Source organism: Pomacea canaliculata, linkage group LG9, assembly GCF_003073045.1.
Source record: "Pomacea canaliculata isolate SZHN2017 linkage group LG9, ASM307304v1, whole genome shotgun sequence".
Classification (NCBI taxonomy): domain Eukaryota; kingdom Metazoa; phylum Mollusca; class Gastropoda; order Architaenioglossa; family Ampullariidae; genus Pomacea; species Pomacea canaliculata.
The window spans coordinates 7072726-7093822 of record NC_037598.1 but is presented as its reverse complement, the minus strand read 5'-3'; the positions used below and the strand labels follow the sequence as shown (position 1 = coordinate 7093822).

At 38.2% G+C, this 21097-nt stretch overlaps 2 protein-coding genes across 9 annotated transcripts in view; one reads left to right on the top strand and one right to left on the bottom strand.

The window, feature by feature from the left end:
• Positions 1-8: 8 nt before the first annotated feature.
• Positions 9-16916, bottom strand: LOC112571749 (putative helicase MOV-10). Of its 3 annotated transcripts, none has more exons than XM_025251009.1 (16): positions 16133-16916; positions 13578-13817; positions 12533-12774; positions 12063-12300; positions 10331-10471; positions 9659-9812; positions 9075-9229; positions 8096-8287; positions 7261-7408; positions 6901-7062; positions 5780-5880; positions 5302-5510; positions 4291-4715; positions 3913-4089; positions 2636-2724; positions 9-2139 (listed from the first exon to the last, which is right to left on the bottom strand). In XM_025251009.1, the coding sequence occupies exons 2-16, from the start codon at positions 13781-13783 to the stop codon at positions 2025-2027; spliced, it is 2754 nt and encodes a 917-aa protein (XP_025106794.1). In that variant the 5' UTR covers positions 13784-13817; positions 16133-16916; the 3' UTR covers positions 9-2024. The 3 variants fall into 3 exon arrangements, with proteins under 3 accessions (XP_025106794.1, XP_025106792.1, XP_025106793.1); XM_025251007.1 differs by lacking the exon at positions 16133-16916 and adding an exon at positions 14237-14456; XM_025251008.1 differs by lacking the exon at positions 16133-16916 and adding an exon at positions 14237-14356 and having other exon boundaries at positions 13578-13840.
• A 1729-nt stretch (positions 16917-18645) lies between these two features.
• LOC112571753 overlaps positions 18646-21097 on the top strand; it is a 28977-nt gene continuing 26525 nt past the window's right edge. For 2 of the 6 annotated variants that reach the window (XR_003100879.1, XM_025251023.1), the window contains exon 1: positions 19670-19881. Coding sequence is in view for 2 of the 6 variants with exons in the window: in XM_025251023.1 (XP_025106808.1) it covers positions 19855-19881 (27 nt within the window). In the remaining 4 variants the exon portion in view is untranslated. Of the gene's footprint in view, positions 19398-19669; positions 19882-19917; positions 20038-21097 lie in introns of those variants that run through there. The other 4 variants (XM_025251019.1, XM_025251018.1, XM_025251017.1 and 1 more) reach the window with 4 other exon arrangements.

Below are 21097 nucleotides of genomic sequence, written 5' to 3'. Positions count from 1 at the left end.
TTAAATTATTTTACTTTTTACATGAGATTTATTGACATATGCTCATGAAAGAATCCAACAGGGATAATAGCTGCACATTAAGTTGCTGCTTTTGGGGACATAAAACCTTATCCCAGACTGCTGCTGCTTGTCTAAACACTCAAGAAAACCTGTAGACTTAAAACAGCAGGGTGCATAGTATCTCCTTTGTAAAGGAAAGTGTTCATCAAGTTCATCAAGTTCTGAGGCTTGGCCAAGTCTATTGGCACTTGTAAATATGATCAGGAGGAAGTGTCACAACCCAACCCTGTCTTCCAAGCCAAAAGAAACATGTCAGTGTGAAATTAGCTAATTATTCCAAAAATCTTATCTACCAGCAGCATCTGCACACACACACACACACTTTCATGCACACACACACACACTACAATAGCACTAATAATATCTTTCATTCTAATAGCACCTTTACCCATTATCATGGTGAGCTCAAAATCCCTTTACAAAAACAGCAACATACAATAATAATAACTAATAGGAGCACAGTCAGCAATTCTGGAACCAAGGAAATATGAGTTATCTTAAAGTAGTTGAAAAAAATTAGTTGCAGCAAAGGGCTTTTTGACTAACCTGTTGGACTAAACTGTAAAGAACTAAGTATTCAGCAGCCAAGGCCATTCTCTCAGACTTGTAACCTGAGAAAACCTTACACTTGCACTTCACAAAATAAATTTCTATCAAGTCCTAGTTCTGCTACATTTGATAATAGCAAGAACTACAGAAGGCTTCTAAAACAAGGTACAGCTATTCTACACCAGACTTTGGCTCAGTGATAGGGTGATCCAATCAGGGCCCCTGGTACACGAAGGTATGATGGGTGGCACAGGAACACCATGTGCCAAAATAAATCACTGCCACTAAATCATTTACTAAATACCAGCGAACCTAATACTAAGTCCTAGACTAGTATATATATGTAGGGGCTAGGGTTGGGAGGTGGTACTTGGTCAACACGAATTTTTTAAAGTGGTACTCTTCTGGAAAATTTCAAAAGCCGAGGCATTAGGGGGTATTTAAGAGTTGGTTGAACTTACGATACCAGCAGATATGTGACCTTGTGTGTTATAAACACTACACAGGTTTCCTGTTTTCTAATAAATGAAAAATAGTTGGTGTGAATGAAAATGTGTGAGAGAGAGAAAAAGTGTGTCTTTTCAATTACTGCGTCTATAAATTCTGCAGATTTAATAGCCTAATGCAGTGAATAAATGGAATGATTGACTATTGTTTAGTGCTTAAAGCTTTTCTGAAAAACTGAAAATGGAAAGACAATGTTTAGTAACCAATGACAACAAAGCTAATGTAAACCTGACATTTTTTCATGGCTTTATCATTAATCAAAAGCACCTATGAACTATCCATATTTTTGCACAACATGAGTGTCCTATATTTCATAGTAGGTAGTGAGATAACTCAAAAAGGCCTTTCGTTTCTTCCTCACAAAAGAGTGGAAATACTTTATCCATTCTAAGCATCTTACTAAGACCTTTAAGAGTTCCTTTAGCAAAAACTCTAAAGCAATATTACACTTTGCATAAAATCAACAACCTTATGTATTTAAAAGTTGTAAGTATAAACTACAAATGTTAAGAAATGTTCTCATCATATCACATAACAGCTTCCATTCATGACTTGTCTGCAGTAATCACTTGGACTCGCTGTTTTCAAGCTCATATTTAAGCCACTGTACCTTTAAAACTATGCTCACAAATAAAATGTACACATACAACTAATGCTGATGTAGTTAAACTTTCAATACCAAGAAATTGTAAATACAAAAACCAAGAAATGCAATAAAAGCAATGGAAATATAAAGACCACATCTTGGGAAGCATAACATATGAGATTATCACTTAAACTATGCAAGAAAAAAACATGTACAGTGACAAATAATTTGACACTAATGTACACCGGGGTATGCTGAGGACTATTGGCACTGACCAAACAGCTGTTCTGTACAAATTCTGTAAGAAACTTGTAACTCTCCATTACTGCTGGGTGATTGACATCTGATCAAGCAACTTTTCCATGTACTCTTCATTCATTGCTGTCATAAGCTGTGGTTCACGTACATATCCCATCTCATTGCAATATGTGATGAATCTGTAAAATGAATCAAAAAACAGCTCACTAATAAAGCTTGTTTCAGCCAAACTAATGATAGGGATTGCACATCTGTTTTTTAGTCAAGCCCAGCAATTACAGGATGATGAAACTACTTATTTTAGTATTACCCAGATATAATTATCATCACTGGCAAAGATATTAATCTGCATGCTGTTGCAAATGAAGGATGATGAGTCATAACAAAAGGAACTGATTGTAGCTGATCTATTGCATTTACACAATACAGTAACGGACGTTTTAATGGATTTCAAGATTCTCTTTCAAGACAGAAAACATCAAGCAAATAATAACAATTTCATTAATCATATTAACAAATAAATAAATTGCTTTATTTCATTTTTTCACTTCAAAAAGACTGAATAGCTGAGGTTAAATAAGCCATTGATATGGGTTTTTTAATATTACTATTTGTGATTGTTGATTACTAACACATTTTCCTGAATTAAAATACTTCTCAAAAATGAAAACTTACGTCCGCCAGTTGTGATCACATGAAAGAATGGTGGGATTGCCTATCACAACCAGCAGCGCTTTTGCTCGTGTCAAGGCTACGTTGAACCTCTGAAACAAGATTTTAATTGATTTTATTAAACTTCAACTAAATTTACACATTGACACAAACCCTGTTTGCTTTACAGGAGCTGATGTTCCACACTTTTATTGGTGACGGTAAGCTTGACTATATATAGGTTAAAAAAAAAAGCATAATTGCATGCTGATTGTTTAAATTGTTTGTGTTTAACGCTGCGCCAGCAACTAAGGCTATATCACGGTGAACTTGGGTGCTGAGCAAGTAACCATGTACAGTAAGACATTAAAAAAAACATAGTTCTGCCAGTTAAATAAAAGGATTTAGACAATCACATTTTATGCTTTTGATCTGTTCATTTCACCTTCATTAAAACCTAATCTGAATAGACATACCTACAAAATGAGACTCCAGTGTTCTAACAGAGAAAACCCAGTTACTGTGAAGCATAAAGTCCTTATGGATTCAAGCAATGATCACTGTCAAAACACATTCTAATCAGGGTGGAGAGTGATCAAAACACATTCTAATCAGGGTGGAGCTTATAATTTTGGAGTTTTATTTGGTAATATGAACGCATGCATTATACCCCATTAGATAACAAACTTGTTCATTGATGTTCATTCCAAAAGGAAAGAAAATACTGATCTCCATCAAAAGTTTCTTTAAGGTGTGTGTGTGAGAGAGAGAGAGAGAGAGAGAAAGAGAGAGAATTTTAATTTTGAGAGTAAATTTTTTTTTTTGAGACTTACCAGATGACATGACAAATCAAGATAAATGGTTATACTAGCTCTTTAACCATCAAAAATGTTGCCGCCCCTCCTGACAGTGAGCTGGCATGTGGGTGGCATACAGAGCAGTAATAGATGAGCAACTGCCCTCTTACAGCTTAAAAGGCCAAATGCAATGCCAGCATACCAGTATTTTTATGGTTACTGTGTTGTTCACTAGCCTCTGTTCTTTCCAAATGCGACTCATACTCTGTGCTGAAAACTTGCGAGTTGGTCAAGTGGGGCCATCTGTGCTACAGGCATTGCCCACCAGGCACATGCTAGCTCACTGTAAGGTGAGACAACTTTTTCAATGGTTAAAGAGCTAGTGTAACCCTTTATGTCATCTGGTAAAGTCAAAGAAGAAAGAGAAAGAATAAAGAGAGGCAAGTAGAAAAACCATGAGCCCTGTATGTATTTAGTTCACTTTCATTAAATGATTTAACTAACTTTTGGGTTTGTAAGGAAGCCTAGACGAAACTTGAGGTCAGTCTGCATGAACTTTGGCTGGCTGCGCACAGAGCTGATGATGATGATCTTTTTCTCCCGACCTTGAAATTCCTCCACTGACCCAACCATGATGTCATCGATATTTAGCTTGGTCAGCTGACTACGAATTTTTTGCACCTGAAAAATATAATTCTTGTGAAAGGAAATTTTACAAATGAACCACAGAACTGAGAAATTAAATGAATAAAATACAGGAACATTTATTTTTTTTAAAAAAAGAATCATACCAATTTTGCCTGGTGGTGGGTGCATGTTTTTGGAAATTCACCTACCTGTTTAAGAATCAGACTACACCAATAATAAAAAAGTATAGATCACCTGTTTCTTGTATGGGGAGATGATGCCAATATCCCTTGCTTCAATTTTTTGTTGTGGGGAAATCTTCATGCCGACCAGCTTGGTAATGTAGCTGATTACAACAGACACCTCCTGTGGGTTGAAGAAGGATGGAGACCCTGCCTCCTGCATGTCTTCCCCTATAACAGCGTGGAACACCACAGGTGCTTTTTTATTTGGCAAACCATCCCACCCACAAAGCTGTTCTCTTGAGGATTTGTCTGCAAAAGGTTCCAATTCTCCATCATAAAACAGTTTGTTGGGCACTATAAGGATTTCAGGGTGGGAGCGGTAGTTCTTTACCAGCTTTGTAAGCACTCGAACATCATAGTATTGGCCATCTTTAGGTTTGGAGAAGCGCTTGTATGGCTCCAAGGTTCTCATCAGTCGCTCCATGAGGGATTCATCTGAAATGCCACATGTATAATGTGTTATAGCTTTGTTTCCTGTCTCAAACACATAAGTAAAGAAATCACAGTAATGACAGTAAAATATGTATGGTTAACAAAACTTTTTCCATGGTCAATGTGACAATGTAGGATGTTAACACTTAACTGTCATCTGGAGGTATCAAGGTCATCCTATTGTTACACTATGAGCATTGAGTAGGCTCGGTAGTCTGATGGTTAGTGTGCTAAACAGTGGAGTAAAAGGTAAATGGTTTGAGGACTGTTTGGCAGGCACTGAAAAATTCCCCCCACCCCATCTTCTATCCCCGATTCACCCAGTTGAAATCCTGAAGAAATGGGTTCCTAACTTATTCAGAAAAAATAAGCATGGAGGAGAGAGATGGTTGACTTTTGCTTTCCACATGGTGTGTCCGAGACATGGCAACCACTTGATTACTGTCTCTAAAGTCACTAAGCCATGAAACTCTTTTATCTTTTATTTATTTTTTGGCCCTACACAAATAATTATGATGATGATGATGATGATGATGATGATAATTAAAAGAAATTAAAAGCAAGAGAATATGAAAAATTAATAACAAACCTAAGTTAAACTGGCGTGCCAATGGTGAGTGCAGGACTGGCCCCAACTGTTTGGGATCTCCTGCAAGCACTAGTTGTCCCCCCTTGTCACGGTTTGTCATGCTCAGTATGTTGATAACTGGTACAAGAGATTCCGGCTCTGTTGCCTGGCTCACTTCATCGATGAATACATGTGTAAAGTGCTCAGGTGGAAAGCAGGCTGAAGCAAGCCTAATATTAAAAAAAAGGAAAAATCCTAAACAAACTCGAGAGGAAACACAAGCATGTACAAAAGGTACTTGAAATTTAATTACTTCTGCACAGAGTCTGAAGTCATTCCTGGACTGATTTTTTAAAAAGGATCACCATGGTAGACATTAAAACATGATATTCTGTACCCTGTCCACTCAAAGCATGCTGATAAATAAGATGGTGCATTAATAAATAGTTATGATGTTACATGTGATACATAAACACTAAATAAATATAATGTACAATACCTTCCAGCTGTGATAAGGGTGCACACAATGACACGCTTTTTCTGCAGGGTTTCTTTGCCTGGAAATATGGTATGTCCTGATTTATCCTCATTGCAAATATCCTAGAACAGAAAATATAATAAAGTAAAAAAAATAACCTTGGGGTTTATGTCTTCAGCTTTGGAGTAGATGTTTGACAGTTCATGTGTAACTTGGGTCTCATTCACCTACCTACTCAGCAGCAATGGCAGGTAAAAGGCGGGACTGGGCTCTTGCTTCCATGTTTGACATATTAGAAACAGTGAACCACTTACAATTCCCTGCCTGTACAAGGACCTTTTTATTTAAAGTTGACAAGAAGCTATTTTATAAGAAAAATTTAAAAATTTATGGTTCAAATTAACACATTCCTAGCCACTACATTTATCATGGCATCACTTAACAGATAGTTCCACCTATCAATTTTAGAAAATATCGCTACACAAATTTTACATAATAAAACTTTCAAAGGGAAGCAGCCATCTAACAGTTGTTTTAATAAGAGTTCTACATCACTTTTTCAACCTTGCCTCACTTCAATCATTTTAAGAAAGAAAATAAATCATTAATTCATAGTAACCCACTGTATGTTAGATGAGATTATCCAACAACAGCGAAAGACCAAGCTACACATTTATAAGATTTGCATGTATCAAACCAGCTCAATTTCCTTTCATGCTGGTGCTCTAACCATTTCTGTTTCTCCCTCTAAAGCCAAAACAAATATTTCATTTCGTTTTTATAATTCTATTTTAATGCAGACTTTCCCCAGCATCAGCACAGGCACACAAGCACACATCTTAGAGTAAGCATAAAATGTATCTTCATACACAAAGACAGGCACAAAAGCACATAAAGAAGGTGGAGGAAACCTAAGTACGAAAAGAAAAAACACTAACAGTCAGAAATAAAAACAGCTTTCTGTAATGAACTCTTTCTTCAAGTGCAAAATCTTCAAAATGCATTCAATAAAACACCACACTAAAACATCCTCAGTCAGCAGTCACAACAAACAGAATCCATTTATTATGAGAGATCACAATTTTTCAATGCATGCAGGTTAATGGGGGAAAACCTGACGAACACCATGCTTAATTTCTCACCAACAACTTTTGAGGGATGGTCCGTCTATTTCGACTAGCAGCATTCATTCGTAACAAGACATCTTTATCAAGGTGCTCGTAAAGTCTTTCTGCAATATTGTCAGCAGCACTGTTAGAAGGAGCGCAGGCAAGAATTCGTGCATGAGGGAAGCACTTGACCACCTGTTGACCATACAATCACATGATATGCATATCAATAGTTAAGCTCTAAGTGAGGACATCTGGGTGCAGGTTTTGATTCTTAACATTTTCTCTTTTTCTTGTTTACAGATTTATTCAATTTCTTTTGTTTTATGGTACTGTGGTAGGAAATTAAAACTTAAGACTAAGCTTAAAATTCTACTTAAGTTTCCTACATACCTGCTTGATAGCCTCAACAATAGTATATGTTTTTCCGGTGCCGGGAGGACCAAACACAATGTATGGAGCTGGGCGAGAGGTTCCTGCCACTATGTGTCGTATAGCGCAGTCCTGCTCCTTGTTAGGTGCAGGGTTCACTGAATAGAAACTGAAGCAGAAAATCAGCAAAGAGACAGATGCAATGACTTGAAATGAAAGGTATAAGACCAAACACACACACATATATATATAATAGGAATTTTACCAACTGCTCATACAAATTCAAAGCAAGGTAGTTTCCCTGAGTATAAGGAATACTGCCCACTTTTGTAAGTAAACTGCATTCTTGGTATGGGATCTCTACCAACGGTTTAGTTATATGGGTGTATGTACTACACAGTATATTAGCCTGTTTGGACTACAGCAGGATCAGATGTGTACAGATGTGGCAGCTCACAAGGGAGGGATGTAATATTTCCAAATAATTATTAGTTTCCCGCTAATTAGTTTCCCATTCCTATTACCTGGCAATTATGCATTAACTTTTGCAGAAATGGTCTTACGTCATGGCAGCTGTAACACCCATTATACTCAAACAAACAAATTGTGAATAAAATGTTTATTATAAAGCAAGTATTTTGAATAAAACAATTTTGAAAGTGAAAAAATAAGCAATCCTACAACCGCTCAAACATATTTTCCAGCTATAGACCACAAGAAGATAAATATCTAGGGATTAACCTTTTCTCCACTCCAAGAAACTCCAGCCCAGATGTTCACAAAGGTATATATCTACAGTCGATAATTTAATGTACATTACACATAACTAGCATCATCAGGAAATTGTAAAACTCACGAAAGGGGCTGGGCTGGATCGTGGAATGTACCCCAAACCCCAACAACGTCATATGATGGAAATAGAAGACTTTCCATGTCTTGTTCCTCCTCCTCTGCTGTCTCTATGGCACGATGTTGCAGAAGCAGAGGCATCCGGTTTAAGACAAACTGTACGTGAAACTCCAAGTCATTCTGGAAGATGTTCAGCAGGCTGAAGCAGAATGTAATATCTACCTCTTAATAACAAATATGAAAATATAAGCAACAGAAAAAAGTAAGGCAGCTAAAGGCAATCTGTCTCATAAACAGTTTGCCTCACACACTCATAGTGACTGATGATGTTTAAACATTACATTAAAACTGTGATTAGCAGTAACTAGAAAACATCGTTAAAATAATTATTATTATATCAGCCACTAGGAAGGCTTCATTGAGTGATGGTTCGTGCACTCAACTGCAAAACAGGTCATTGCTCAAGGACTATTCGGGCCTCTGTCTGAAAAACTCCCTGTTGCTTCCCTATTACCTACTTTGCAGAAATGGTGTCTTACTAAATCAAGGGAGATAACGACAGCATAAGGAAAGAGTTGGCATCACTGTCACGTACAAGGATTGTCTTCAGTTACTTTTAATTCTGTGTCTATCTCCCCTTCACATAAACCACTTTTCAAGCAGTAGAACTCACTATTCACGCCACCCCATCAACTACTTACTTTTCTGGGTATTTATCATCCCTCATTAAACACCAAGAACAAGCTGACAGACTCTACTTAGCATCTTGATCTGTTGCTAGGGATTAATTTGCTGTATAAGTCTCCTTAACTTAACATCAGGATCATCAGCATCATTATCATATGCTAGCCCAAATTTAAGGGATCCTGCAAAGACTCTCATTTTTGATCCTATGGGCGTCTATGCAGTCATCAAATTTTGTATCAGCTGCACATTCAGTCTAGAGAAATCAACTTATTAAAGAATAGGTAAAGTACTAAACTTACTTCTTATGAAACCCAAGAACAAGCCGTGTTTGTTCCACATCATGAACAAAGCCCTGGTATTCTTCTGTACCTATTTGTCCATCTTTGTCCAGGATTCTCGCCAGTATATGGTCTCCCCTCAGAACTGAAGGTCTATTTTCTGCTAGACCAGGAACCTTAACAGTTTTTTTTTTTAAATGTTTCTAATGTCTGCAGACTTGGTGAAAATGAGAGCTTATTATTCTATGCATGTACTAGTATCATTATAACATATTAGTCTTCTCTTTAATATCTCCAGTTTCCAATCATAAATGTCCCTCTCTCAAATAAATTTAACATGAGAAATATGAAAGTGAATAAACACCAATTTACCTATGTTAGTAAGGCTTCTTTTGTGTAAATTACCATTCTCCTATCTCTAACACAGTTTAATATGAACAATTGTTTATGACCAAAAGATTGAAGTCATAATTTCTGTTATTAAGGCAACCAATATTTTAAAAACATTTTTAAGGTAAAGGAAATGCAAAACTTCACAATATCACAAATTGAAATTTGTACCCAGCCTTACACATTAGCTGTATTTTAAAAGGGATTTCATTTACCTCCAAAACCAAAGAAGAAGCTCCTCTCCTCTTCATGGTGGCTATCATGTCATATTTGTGAAGTTCCACTTCCACCTGGGCTTCCTCACAGTGCAAAAGAGTGCTCAGCTTCTTGGCATACCTACTGAATGCAAGCTCCTCCTCTAGCACACTCCTGCTCGGAGCATAGACAAAACTTTAAATAAGGATTATTACTGTGTGATTTCCTCAACAAAATATCACAGATAGAGTACAGAGGATGCAATAACTAAAGAAATCTAGATATAATCTAATTTCCTTTTTCTCCCTCACAGTAGTTTGAGGATTGAGAGAGTTCCAAACTGCCGATGAGAATTTTATTTTCTGTTTGGGTCTTTGGATGCCCTTCAATTAATTTGTTTTGTAGCCTCCCTCCTTGATATGCAAAAGTCACAAAATGTCATCACTTATCATTTTCATCACTTATTAAGCACAACCATCATCATCATCAACATCATTATCATCATCTGCAATTCCACTTAAAAAGATTACAGTTCATTCTATCCTATTGCTGACAGGATCAAAGTTGTGTAACAACACACAAAAGCAAATTTGAAAGGCAAATGTGTTGCATCAAATACAAAGTTTGTGAAATAAAATGATGGTAAAGACAAGAATTAATAAGAATTCTTGGGGGTAAAATGATATACACACCTCAGAACCTTCATTTCTGAACGCATTTGCTCATTTAATTTTTCTCCTTTATCTTCAAATCCACGGTTTATGTAACTGAGAAGTTTCCCTGCTCTATATGATTTCAGTGGCAACTCCTTTGAAAGCTTGTCTGTTGATTTTCTGATGACATAAAAGCAATATGTGCACACACCTGGAGAAAATTTTGGTCTTAGTGATTCTGTTTTTCTTCAAAATTAAGCCAAAGATTACTTCTAATAAGACCTTGTGCATGTAATCTTAGTTAATATATTTTCCTATTCTAGACACTAAACAAGCTTTCTTGAAAGATTTACATTAATACATAGCCATGCTATAGTACATGCTTTGTGATCGTAACAATCACCGAGTGCTATTGTACATGCCTTGTGATCGCATTGATCACTGAGTACAGGGGCACAGTTACAACTATATTTCAGACTAGATCACAACTAGAAATTTAAATGATGATTGATGAGAATGATTAGGTCACAAACATTCACTCCACATGTCAAACTCTGAATAACTTACAATATAAGCTGTTATACCATGCGGAGGAAGCAAAACTAAATTAAAACACACTGGAGTGGCCACTAAAGTGGGACCACACAGAACGAAAGAACATATAAGTCATTTATCGAATAACTATGCTAAAAAAAATTTAAAGTCACTATTATTTTCAAATACAAGACAAGCAGAATGCATGTATTATGCATCTAATGTGAATCAAGCATGATGAATGTATGCACATAGACAGCTGAGTAACAAAGAAAGCAAGAACTGCCTCAAAGAATCAAACTACAAAAAGTACTCACCAACAGCCATAAAGATCACAATTATCAAAAATGGAGTCCATGCAAGACAAGAAAGCATCTGAGGGTGGCAGGGAGAAGAGAAAAAAGGGAGAAAACCATGAACTATAAGAGTCATTGTGATTTTAGACTACTGGAAACAAAAGGAATTAAAAATAGTGGTATCCAAAAAAGAAAACAAGTGATACCCAAATTTCTTTAAGCTTGGTGTGGAGACAGAAAGCAATTGTTCAGCACATGAGAAGCAAGAGATCTATCTGTTTGGTACAGTTGCAACAGCAGATCTGCATATGGTTACCTTAGGCCAAGATAAATTAAAGAGACTTTGAGGCCAAGAAAATCATATTCTTGACAGATAAGCAAGAATTCTTAATCACATCACCTATTATGTCCAAGCAGCAAATCATAAACTCCTTTCTCATGAATCAGTTGAGTGACATATAATTCATTTATTCACCCTTAAAGCACTAAGGCTAGCCAAAAATTGTGGGAAATCTGCCAAAGTCATATGGGCAACCAGGTCTACAAGAGTTAGAGAACATAGACAAGGGTAATGCCTTGTGGGCAGCAGCAACACAATGTATACATTATGAAGACAATGGTAGAAATACCATACACACCTAAAAATAAGGAGTAAACTCGCTTAATTAATCTGCTAAAATCAATATTTACACAAATGAAACTATTTTTAATTCAAAATATGGAAATCAGTATTTTGGCAAAAATGTAATATCTTTTGGCTTTTTTTGTTCTTCCCTCTACTCTTTCAAAAAAATGAATTAGCCTGCTGCCTGTCAGTTTTAAAAGAAGAAATAATAACCAATCTACATAATAATAATAATAAATGTTTAATACCAGAAGCACATAAAAATCTTGATATAATGAAAACTATTTAAATAAGAAACATCTTTTGTAAGCTGTACCTTGGTAGTTGGACACCCTTAATTACAGTTTCAGGTGGTGGTATAAAGCGTGGCTTTTGTGATCGATAAGGCTCGATAGCATCTTTTTTTAGATCATCAACAAAACTGTCACTGCATGAAAAGTGGAAAATGTACGTCAGACGCAATGGTAGAGCTGCATGAAAACTGAAGATTACATGTCGGTATAGCTCGCCCACCTGACTGACACAGACTTTCAGCTGAAGAGTGCCCTCATCACCTGGATCAAAAATTTACATGGCATTTGTTACTCTAACCTAATAATATTTCTACACATGACAATTTTACTTATATGACATTCCTTACATCAATGACATTTCTCATATAAATTTCTCCACACCTGCACAGCTTTCTTCCAAACTTTGCATGAGCTCGTGTTCTCTCTCTCTCTCACACAGACACACATATGTGCATACTCTCTCTTTTTACATATACAGCATATTGAGACTTACCTGGTGAAAGGCACATCTGAGATGGCTGAATGTACTGAAAATAATCTCTCTCCGATGCTAGATCACCCCAAGACAACAATTTGAAAGTCAGCTGTGATGACTGGTTGGTCACCTTCAAGGTCACAGTCTTCTTTACCCCCAGTTCTACCTTGACGGAAAACTGTCGATTATCAGCTGACATCTTTACACCTTGATCTTTACACTCTACTAAAATGTCAGATAAGGGCTGAGAAGCATCGTCCCTGCAAGTGTACCATATAAAAGAAAGTCAAGAAGCACAGCTACATGCAATGTTTTTATAAGCTTTTATAAATGTATGTGTGTTATCATAAATAAAAACACTTTAGACACATAGCTCACATAGACAAAGACAAAGACAGATCATATTAAAAACCATCAGACTGAGAAATATTTTTTAACAGGTATCAACAGACGTGTAGATATTTTAACAGAAACCAAGAAAAAAAAACTAAAGACCCACCTTCTCCAGGAATACTTTAAGTAGCTGGTAGCTTTCTCTTTCTCATATTCTCATTATGTAGGGTGCTTTTTGTGTATGCGTATATACTGTGTTTATGTGTGTGTGATAGAGATATTGTTAAGCCACTTGTTTATGTCAAAGTGTATTGAATTTTCTGCTGACAGGGAAAGGACTACAGAAAAGCTACTTTAAAATTTTTTCCTATTATTATTATTACTATTCTCTTTTTAAAAAAAGGCTAATAACTCCAGTCAGAAATTTCTTTTCATTTTGACCTTTACATGCAAAAATCTTGTTTAATGTATTGTGGCAGACAGCATATCTGAATATTATGTTCTAAATGGAAAAGATGAATACATAGAACTGAGTTTTATGTATATATGCACAATGATCATGTGTATAATACTCAGATGCTACAAGACTTTGTTTCCTTCTCTGTACAAGTATTGTCACTTACCTTCTGCCCTAATTGCAATTCAAGAATAAAAAAAACAATACAGATGATTTTTATTTCGGTTAAAAATGAACTTTGTTTATAAAATACATAAATATCTAAACACTCACTTCTGCGATGAATTTTGACTGAGGTGACCAGCATATTTGTGCCTTTTAGTCTCCATATGCTTCTGCAGGTCCTCCTGACTTGCAAATTCCATCTTGCAAGTACTGCAGAAGATCTGTTTCTTAATGCTGCTTCTGGAATCATCATCTGTTGTATTCTTTCCCCTTTTCTTGTTTAAGTGCTGATCAACCACATAAGAATGCTCCATTCTTCTCTACTGTTGATCTTAAAATTCCTTTGATCTGTTACAAAATGATTACATTTCCTGGTAAAATAAGAAAACTTGATATACATTGTTTCACCTGTGATCTTTATATTATGAGTATTTCTTAACCTCAGTCACTTTCATCAAGTTTAATAATATTACTGAACAGTACAACAAAAGGCATTTAAAACTTGGAATGTTTCAATCATATCCAAACACGTACAACATGTAAACACTAATAATTCAGTAACTAAAAAAATAATTGCTGGCAGATCTTGGATGGGACGGCTGGTTACGAAGAAGCTGAGAATGGTTACAAAGGAAAATAAACAATAAAATTGTATCTCTGTGCTGTATTTGCGGTTCTCAATCCAGGAAATAGATAATTACTGCTTGTCATTAAAACTGCTTATTTTATTTAAAACATAAAAATGAAACAGCTGTTTATTTCTTTACCTGGGAATCCTACGAGGAACTGCCCACCACCTGCCTAACTTCAGCAGTCGTTTGATGGGATGTATCTGCCCGATACTCCGAGAAGGAATTACTCAGAATATGCCCACGAAAGCGAAAGTAAGATCACGAGCACAATTCAAATTCGGAATCTTTTATCTTAGTTTTTGTTTCATTTTGTACTACCTGCAGATGACTGATAAATTTATAATTATACAGTAAAAATAAGACTATTTTAAATATTAACAGTCATATCTAAAAGCCGATACGTGTCGGACTAAATTTCTTCCGCTGTCCAACAACACGGTTTAAGAAATGCAAGTGATGCGGCTTGGTATTTTTCTCCAAATGTGCGGCAGCTGGTTGTTGATAAGAAATCACAGAAAACACATCTGTGACCCGTTCTGAATGACATCAGGAAGAAATTTATAGTTATTCAAACTTATTCGTCTTCATTGTGCTCCCAGTGACTGTGCTGACATAAGCGGCTTGATCAGTGTTCTTTGCGTCACGTTCCGCTAGCGTAGAGATCGACATCTTGGATATCCGCAGGCCGCAGCGCTGCTATGTTCGCTATGATCATATGATTCATATCAGACTTATTTCCGTCATTTTTTGTCGCTTCTCCCTCCACGACTTAACCCTCATATATATAGTCGATTGTTGATTGGCATCAGTTGCCTTGTCGACAGCAATGGCCGCTTCAATCAAAAGGAATTCGTATCGGTGCACTTCGCGGAGGCTGATTGGCATGATGAAGCAATCGACATTTGAATCAGCCCTGTTAGTCTTAATGTTATTTCTTTCTCATAAAACCATGAAAACAATAACCTATGTACTTATGGTGTAAGGTTGTCTACTGTGATTCAGATCGCTAGGCGGCCCGGTGGCGCAACGGTTAGCGCCTGTCACCAATACAGCGAAGGTTGGTTGTCAAGGGTTCAGCTCTCGTCTCGAGCACGCTATTTTTTCTCTGCATGTGCCATCTGCTGGCTCGGCATTTTAAGAAAAACTATTTCCTCCTCTTGTATTTGTTTTGGTGGAGGGATTGATGCGCATAAATGAGTAATGCTGTGTATATCGCTCTTAATTTTCTCGTGTTGCCACGGTGGCAAAGACTTGCTCTCGCTTCATTCAGGAATGAGTTAATTGTAACCACGGACGTATATATTTATAAGACTAATTAACCCCCATCTCCTCCGATGTTAACTTGTAGAACTAGGTTAAAGCATATAATTTCTCCTCCGGTAAGATTATCAAGGCGAAAAGCAGACGATCGAACTCGCTTGCTGACAAACGTAAAATTTATGGTTTATTGGGGTTTTTTTCCCAGTTTATTGGGAAGTGAAGGTTGAGGGATTTTGCCAGAAAAGGAAACTAAGTAACATATGTAATGTAAATCTATTTTTTACTTTAATAGCTTTATATCGAATCTGACAATTGAGCTGTTAAATGCATGGTTCTCCGAGACGGCCAGCAGTCCAGAGATATACATCCGTTTTTGCAACTGTTGGTATCCCTATTGCCCAGACCTGGGCAAAGGCCTGCCCGCGGGCGCCTCCTGTCTCTGACCGGCCCGCCCGCCAGTATATATACTATATATACAGCATTGGGTAAAACGGAGTTAACTATATTAGTCCGGCCCTCTAAAAACATCCCAATTTTTCATGTGGCCCCTTGGAAAAATTAATTGCCCACCCCTGCCATAGCCTATGCAAACATGCACACAAACAATTTAAGAGGATAAGTGGAATTGGCGCCTGATGGCACATTTCATGCAACAAGCGTTTACTTCACTCTTGTTCGCATACAATACATGTTTGTCCCCATTCGCACACGATCATTCTACCCTCTTTCCGTTACAGCACCACCATCCCAACCGTAGCTGGGGTTGTCTACCTGGCTCTTGTGTTGCGAGGGCCGACATCCAAAAATAGCCGCTTGACCTCAGCAGCCCTCCATGCAGCCGTAGCGACCTCGGCGAGGGTAGGCGTGACTATCAGCGTAACCTCACCTAACAACTTCCCGTCATGGATGTTTTGCCTGGGCTGACCTCTCTACATTTTCTGCGGAAAGTTACATAATATGGGCAGAGTTGTAATTTGCTTGTTGTTTTACCTTTAACAACAACAACAAAGGTAAAGGAACCGCGCAACAGTGCGACTTCTCTGTACGATCCGCAGTTACCAGAGTTAACAGTGAGTGGCTGGTAGGGACTAACCTTGACCCGGCCTCGTGCGGTAAAAAATCAGGGCGCGCACAGATTAGGCTGAATTGGGCTGCCAGGTGGGGTTGTTCGCATAGTGTTTCAAGAATCCCCATGTCAGGTGTGTGTTGAACTGATAGGTTGCAGATGCTGAAATATTGTTGGCTCCTGACCACTTCCGTCTCTGCGGGAAAAACTTTGCAGCGAAGATGCAACCCTTTCTCTGTTTTGTTTTCTACCGTATAGCAAGATCTGCATATCGCTTTGTGGTGGTCATGCAGTTCATCGGTTGGTCAATAGAAGGATAAGGAAAAATGTTTTACAGACAACTTTGGGACGAAGGATCGAGTACACGAGTCTCTAAAGGAGGAAGCTCAACCATCTGGAAAATTAATCCCATCACAAGGACTGAAATAGCTTTGATACTCTTTTTAGAAAAAAAAAGGTGCTGGGAAACAGTGATGACATGCCTAAGGACGTTTTCCTTATTTTATTTTTTTCAAAAAACAGTTATAAAAGAAAATTAAGCCGATAATTGTTGGTTGTCGAGAACTATGAAAATGAACTGTTTTTATTCTGATTTTCACCTCTCATATGCAGATGATCAATAAATATTGGCGATATGCAGAATGAATAAACATCACACAAACGCACACCCTTTCTGTCTGGCTCTTAGTCCACATTTGTCCTTTAAAATTTTCCTAGGCACATTTATACTTCTACACTCCTCTTCAGGAAGTACTCACAATCTTCCCTTTTTAAACCGATTTTGCACACATCTGTTATTAGGAGACTCATCTACTGCCTTGACGAAAGTTGCTTACAAACAACACAAGTACTATAACTCTTCGCGTACTGTGGCGAGCGTCAGTTCGCCAAGCTACCGGTGTTGTCTCCCGTTCTTCCTGGTGACCAGCAGTTTGTCAGTAGGGGAATCGATGTAACATGAAATGCTTTAAAAAATATGCGAGTCTAAAGACAACTCTTCTGAGGTGTGGGAATAAAGAACCTAATAGACAGTCATGAACAATCACAAAATTACTTACCTCGTACATTGCGTTATCAAACTGTTGACGATTGAGCAACATGGGTGATGGTGTAACCATTTTTTCTGCTCAGGTTTCTAAAATACGTTTATAGTTTACTGCAATTTTATTTATTTTATAATAATATATACATTATAACAGGTTACAAAAATCCCCTTTAGTGGTCTTTTTCTAGTGTACCTTCTCGGAAGCTGTGGAGGGGCATTAAATGCCATCCAAAGTTTTATTAAAAGTGCGTTCGTATGTTATCTGCAAGGGAGAGCGTGTGTTTATTCTCTTTATTTAGCCAGCAAAAGATGTTTGCAAGTTGAAGTAAATCCTCCAGTGGTTAACATTTGTTAGATCACGATTTACGGTCTGCTCAACTCCCCCCCCCCCTCCTCCTCCAAAACAAATGGCGATAAAGTATTCAGAAGACATGCAAACAGAATGGAGTGGGTGTTTCCCGCCAAGCCAGCAACGAAATATTTTTTTTTAATGGACAAGTAGTCGGCCTGGTAAATAGATGCAATATTTAGAGAAAGAGCAGCGTGCCCGAGACGAGATCTGAACCCATGATAGTCGATCAAAACTGTATTGGTGACCAGCGCCTCACCACCGACCACGCGCTGACATATAACGGAAAAACAGAGCGATGGGAGTGAAAAACGATGTTTAGAGTTAAATATTATAAACCGGCTGAAAAAAAGAAATAAATTACTATTCAGCTGCCTCCATAGTATAAAGATAAATGTCCTGCATCTCCTGGCTTGTATAATGTTTCCATGCTTATTGTACAGTATCACTTTTTAAGTACAACATTATCTGTGTACAGTGTCCTCTGTATTAACGCACCTTACTCCACTGACCTGTTTGTCACCTGGTGATCGATTCAGTCCTGTGTGACGGCAGTACAGCACAAGTGCAGATGAAAGCTATCGCCGTGCTAATGCAATCTTGACAAAAGTCACTCGCCTTTTGCTTTCTTGTAGAAGCGATCATCACAGTGCGAAAATCAATTACTCTAGGCCTCCCTGGTGACAGATGTATCATTATCATTATCTCACTATACCGCCCCCAGCGAAGCCGGGTCCAATAAGCATCAGGCACGCTCAGCAAACGTATAAGCCAGAGATACTTTAAATGCCTTCTACTTGAAAAAATGGCTACCTGTGTAAATCTCTTCAATGCAAAATGCATTGATGATGATGACGACGAGGAGGAGTTCAACACAATAATAAAAAGAAATGCGAATTTCCCCATGTGAAGTGAGTTGTGCATAGAAGACTACAAACAAACCAACAGATGAACACACAGCAAAGAAGAAAATTAAACATAAGTATACACAGCACATGATCGTGAAAAATAATGCATGCAGGGCGCAAGCGGGTCGAGCGGAAAAGGTAGCAATAAGATGACGACGATGATAACAACAATGCCTTGTCCGCGGAGTTTGTAGCTTATCAGCACTGAGACGCTGCAGAATAATTGTAATAACTGCCCACAAGCACTACAACTCCCGTCGTATTTCGCCTCAAAATGTTCCAGCTGCGTTGTGCGAACTGCCACCGGGGTGCATTTGCGCATCTCTCGCTAATCTGAGTGTTTGACCTTGCCTTCACTCCTCGTCGACAGCCACCGAGGCAGTCCTCACCGGGCCTACGTGATCCGAAGGAAAGGTGAGAGCGGGGGCAGAGGATAACATGAAAAAAAAAAATAATAAAAGAAAGACTGACAACGCATTTATGTCGACCGACAGCGGCCGGACACTACGTGACAGAAACAACGCTGCGTTGCGCATGTCACTTGGGCAACGTATTGCGTATATAAGTACGTCACTGTTGCCGAGGTTTGAAATTTGAAAATTGCATGTGTGCAGACCCCTCGGATAGCCCGCTCGCTTTGCTGCTCGGCAGTATCGCCGCCTCGCAAGGTACGTGGAAGCTATGCACGCGCAGAGAAGATTCACTCTTTTCCATATCTCGCTCGCTTCTCGTCGTCTTCCTCCGTTTTATATTTCACGCACACAAAACTCGCGATTTGGGGGGTTTGATGTTGACAGATTTTGCGGTTAGTAGGTGCGAGGGAATGGCGCGAAAAGCATCATGAATATTCATTATTATGACTCAGATTTTGACCAATGGAAAATTCAGTCGGAAAACCTCATGATAAGTTCCATCCAATCAGCTTTGAACTGCATGTTTTTAGCCTTTGCCCTCTTAAAAGATGGCGTTGTGTAGCGTGCGTGAGTAACCTACTTATACATTTACTATAACGGTTTCGAGCCGAGTTTTATAAGTTTGTGTATACTTTACACAATCCGGTGAAATATTTCATGGCTGTTATTGTGGGAGTGTTATGCGAGTCGCAATCTGGTCTTAACGAGAGGGATGAGCGAGGGTGAAAGTGTTCAGCCGGTAAGTTTTGTTCTGTGTGCGTTTGTAAACCTGTTTTCAAAAGTTGTAGTGGGCGCCGAAGAAGACAGCCAACGGTATCGCACTGTTTAGCGGTTTGGCTTTCCCTAGCGTAGCATGACCTAAGAAGGCCATGCTGACATTCGTCGAGTGCAAACAGTAAGTCTACCACCGCGATCGTGGTTTTGAACTGCATTTATGCTTTATCGGCTGCTTAATCACTGTAATTTTTTTTTCAAGTAGACACTTGCAAAGCTGTGACTTCCGAGGAGGGAGGGGACCGAACAACATTCACTTCTTAGGTCTGATCAGAAAACTTCGTACTCCGCTGATTTGTCGTAAACAAGATATACCTGCCTGTTAGGAGAATGGCTGGATGTGAAACTCTATAGTTAAAATGTATGTGCAAGTACACTATGACTGCGGAAGCGCTCACAAGTGTCATGCTCTAAGATAAATATGGAATCGCCCTTATCCAGCCCTCTTAATTTAGAGATGACGAAACCCGCTGTTAGGTTTTTAGTAGCTTTAACTGTCTAGTTTCAGGAGGGAAATTCTAAAGACATGAGCTGAAAAGTGATCGATCGAGTAACTACAGCAAACATATCATAGCTATGATAGGTGTTGATAAACTTAAATACTCTCTGATGTGCGTAATAGCATAACAAAACTTCATCATATACAGTTTGAGGAGGAAAGAGAAAATATTGTATGTTATATAAAGGATATTTTTTTAATTCGATTTTGCTTGCAAGCAGAAAAGATATGAAGGAGATGGTCGGTCTTCCGATTGTTCGTGGGTGTGGGTGTGGCAGGGCATTTCTAGTTAAGGAAGAATCAATTTTTCTGGCTGTGACTGCCGGTCGCGCTGTATTACATTCTGTCGGTGCTCGTTGTGTCTCGTTCACTCATTGTCCGAACGAGCAAAAGAAACGAAGAAGTTAATTACCCATAACCCTAACCCCCTGCCCCTTGCACGTCTTCTCCTACCCATACCCTTCGGATGCTGGAGCAAGAGAAGCGGAGTTTATTTAAGGATTTTGTCAAGAGCTGACTTTGTCACCTAAGGTGATCGAACTTTAAGGTTTATTTTACCTTCTGGTGGTAGATAATCGTAGACCAGCAATTCCAGCTCATTGGTGGTGAAGTTAAATCACGAAATAATATTTTGAGGATAAGGAACTGACAGAGACAGACTAGACTCGCTAGATGGAGAAGA

Excerpts from the sequence above, each read along its gene's own strand:
- LOC112571749 (XM_025251009.1), bottom strand. The coding sequence starts at position 13,783 with ATGGAGCATTCTTATGTGGTTGATCAGCACTTAAACAAGAAAAGGGGA. Across the intron at positions 10,472-12,062 it reads AAGGGTGTCCAACTACCAAG|AAAATCAACAGACAAGCTTT; the intron begins GTACAGCTTACA and ends TTATGTCATCAG. Across the intron at positions 9,813-10,330 it reads TCAGAAATGAAGGTTCTGAG|GAGTGTGCTAGAGGAGGAGC; the intron begins GTGTGTATATCA and ends TGCTCCGAGCAG.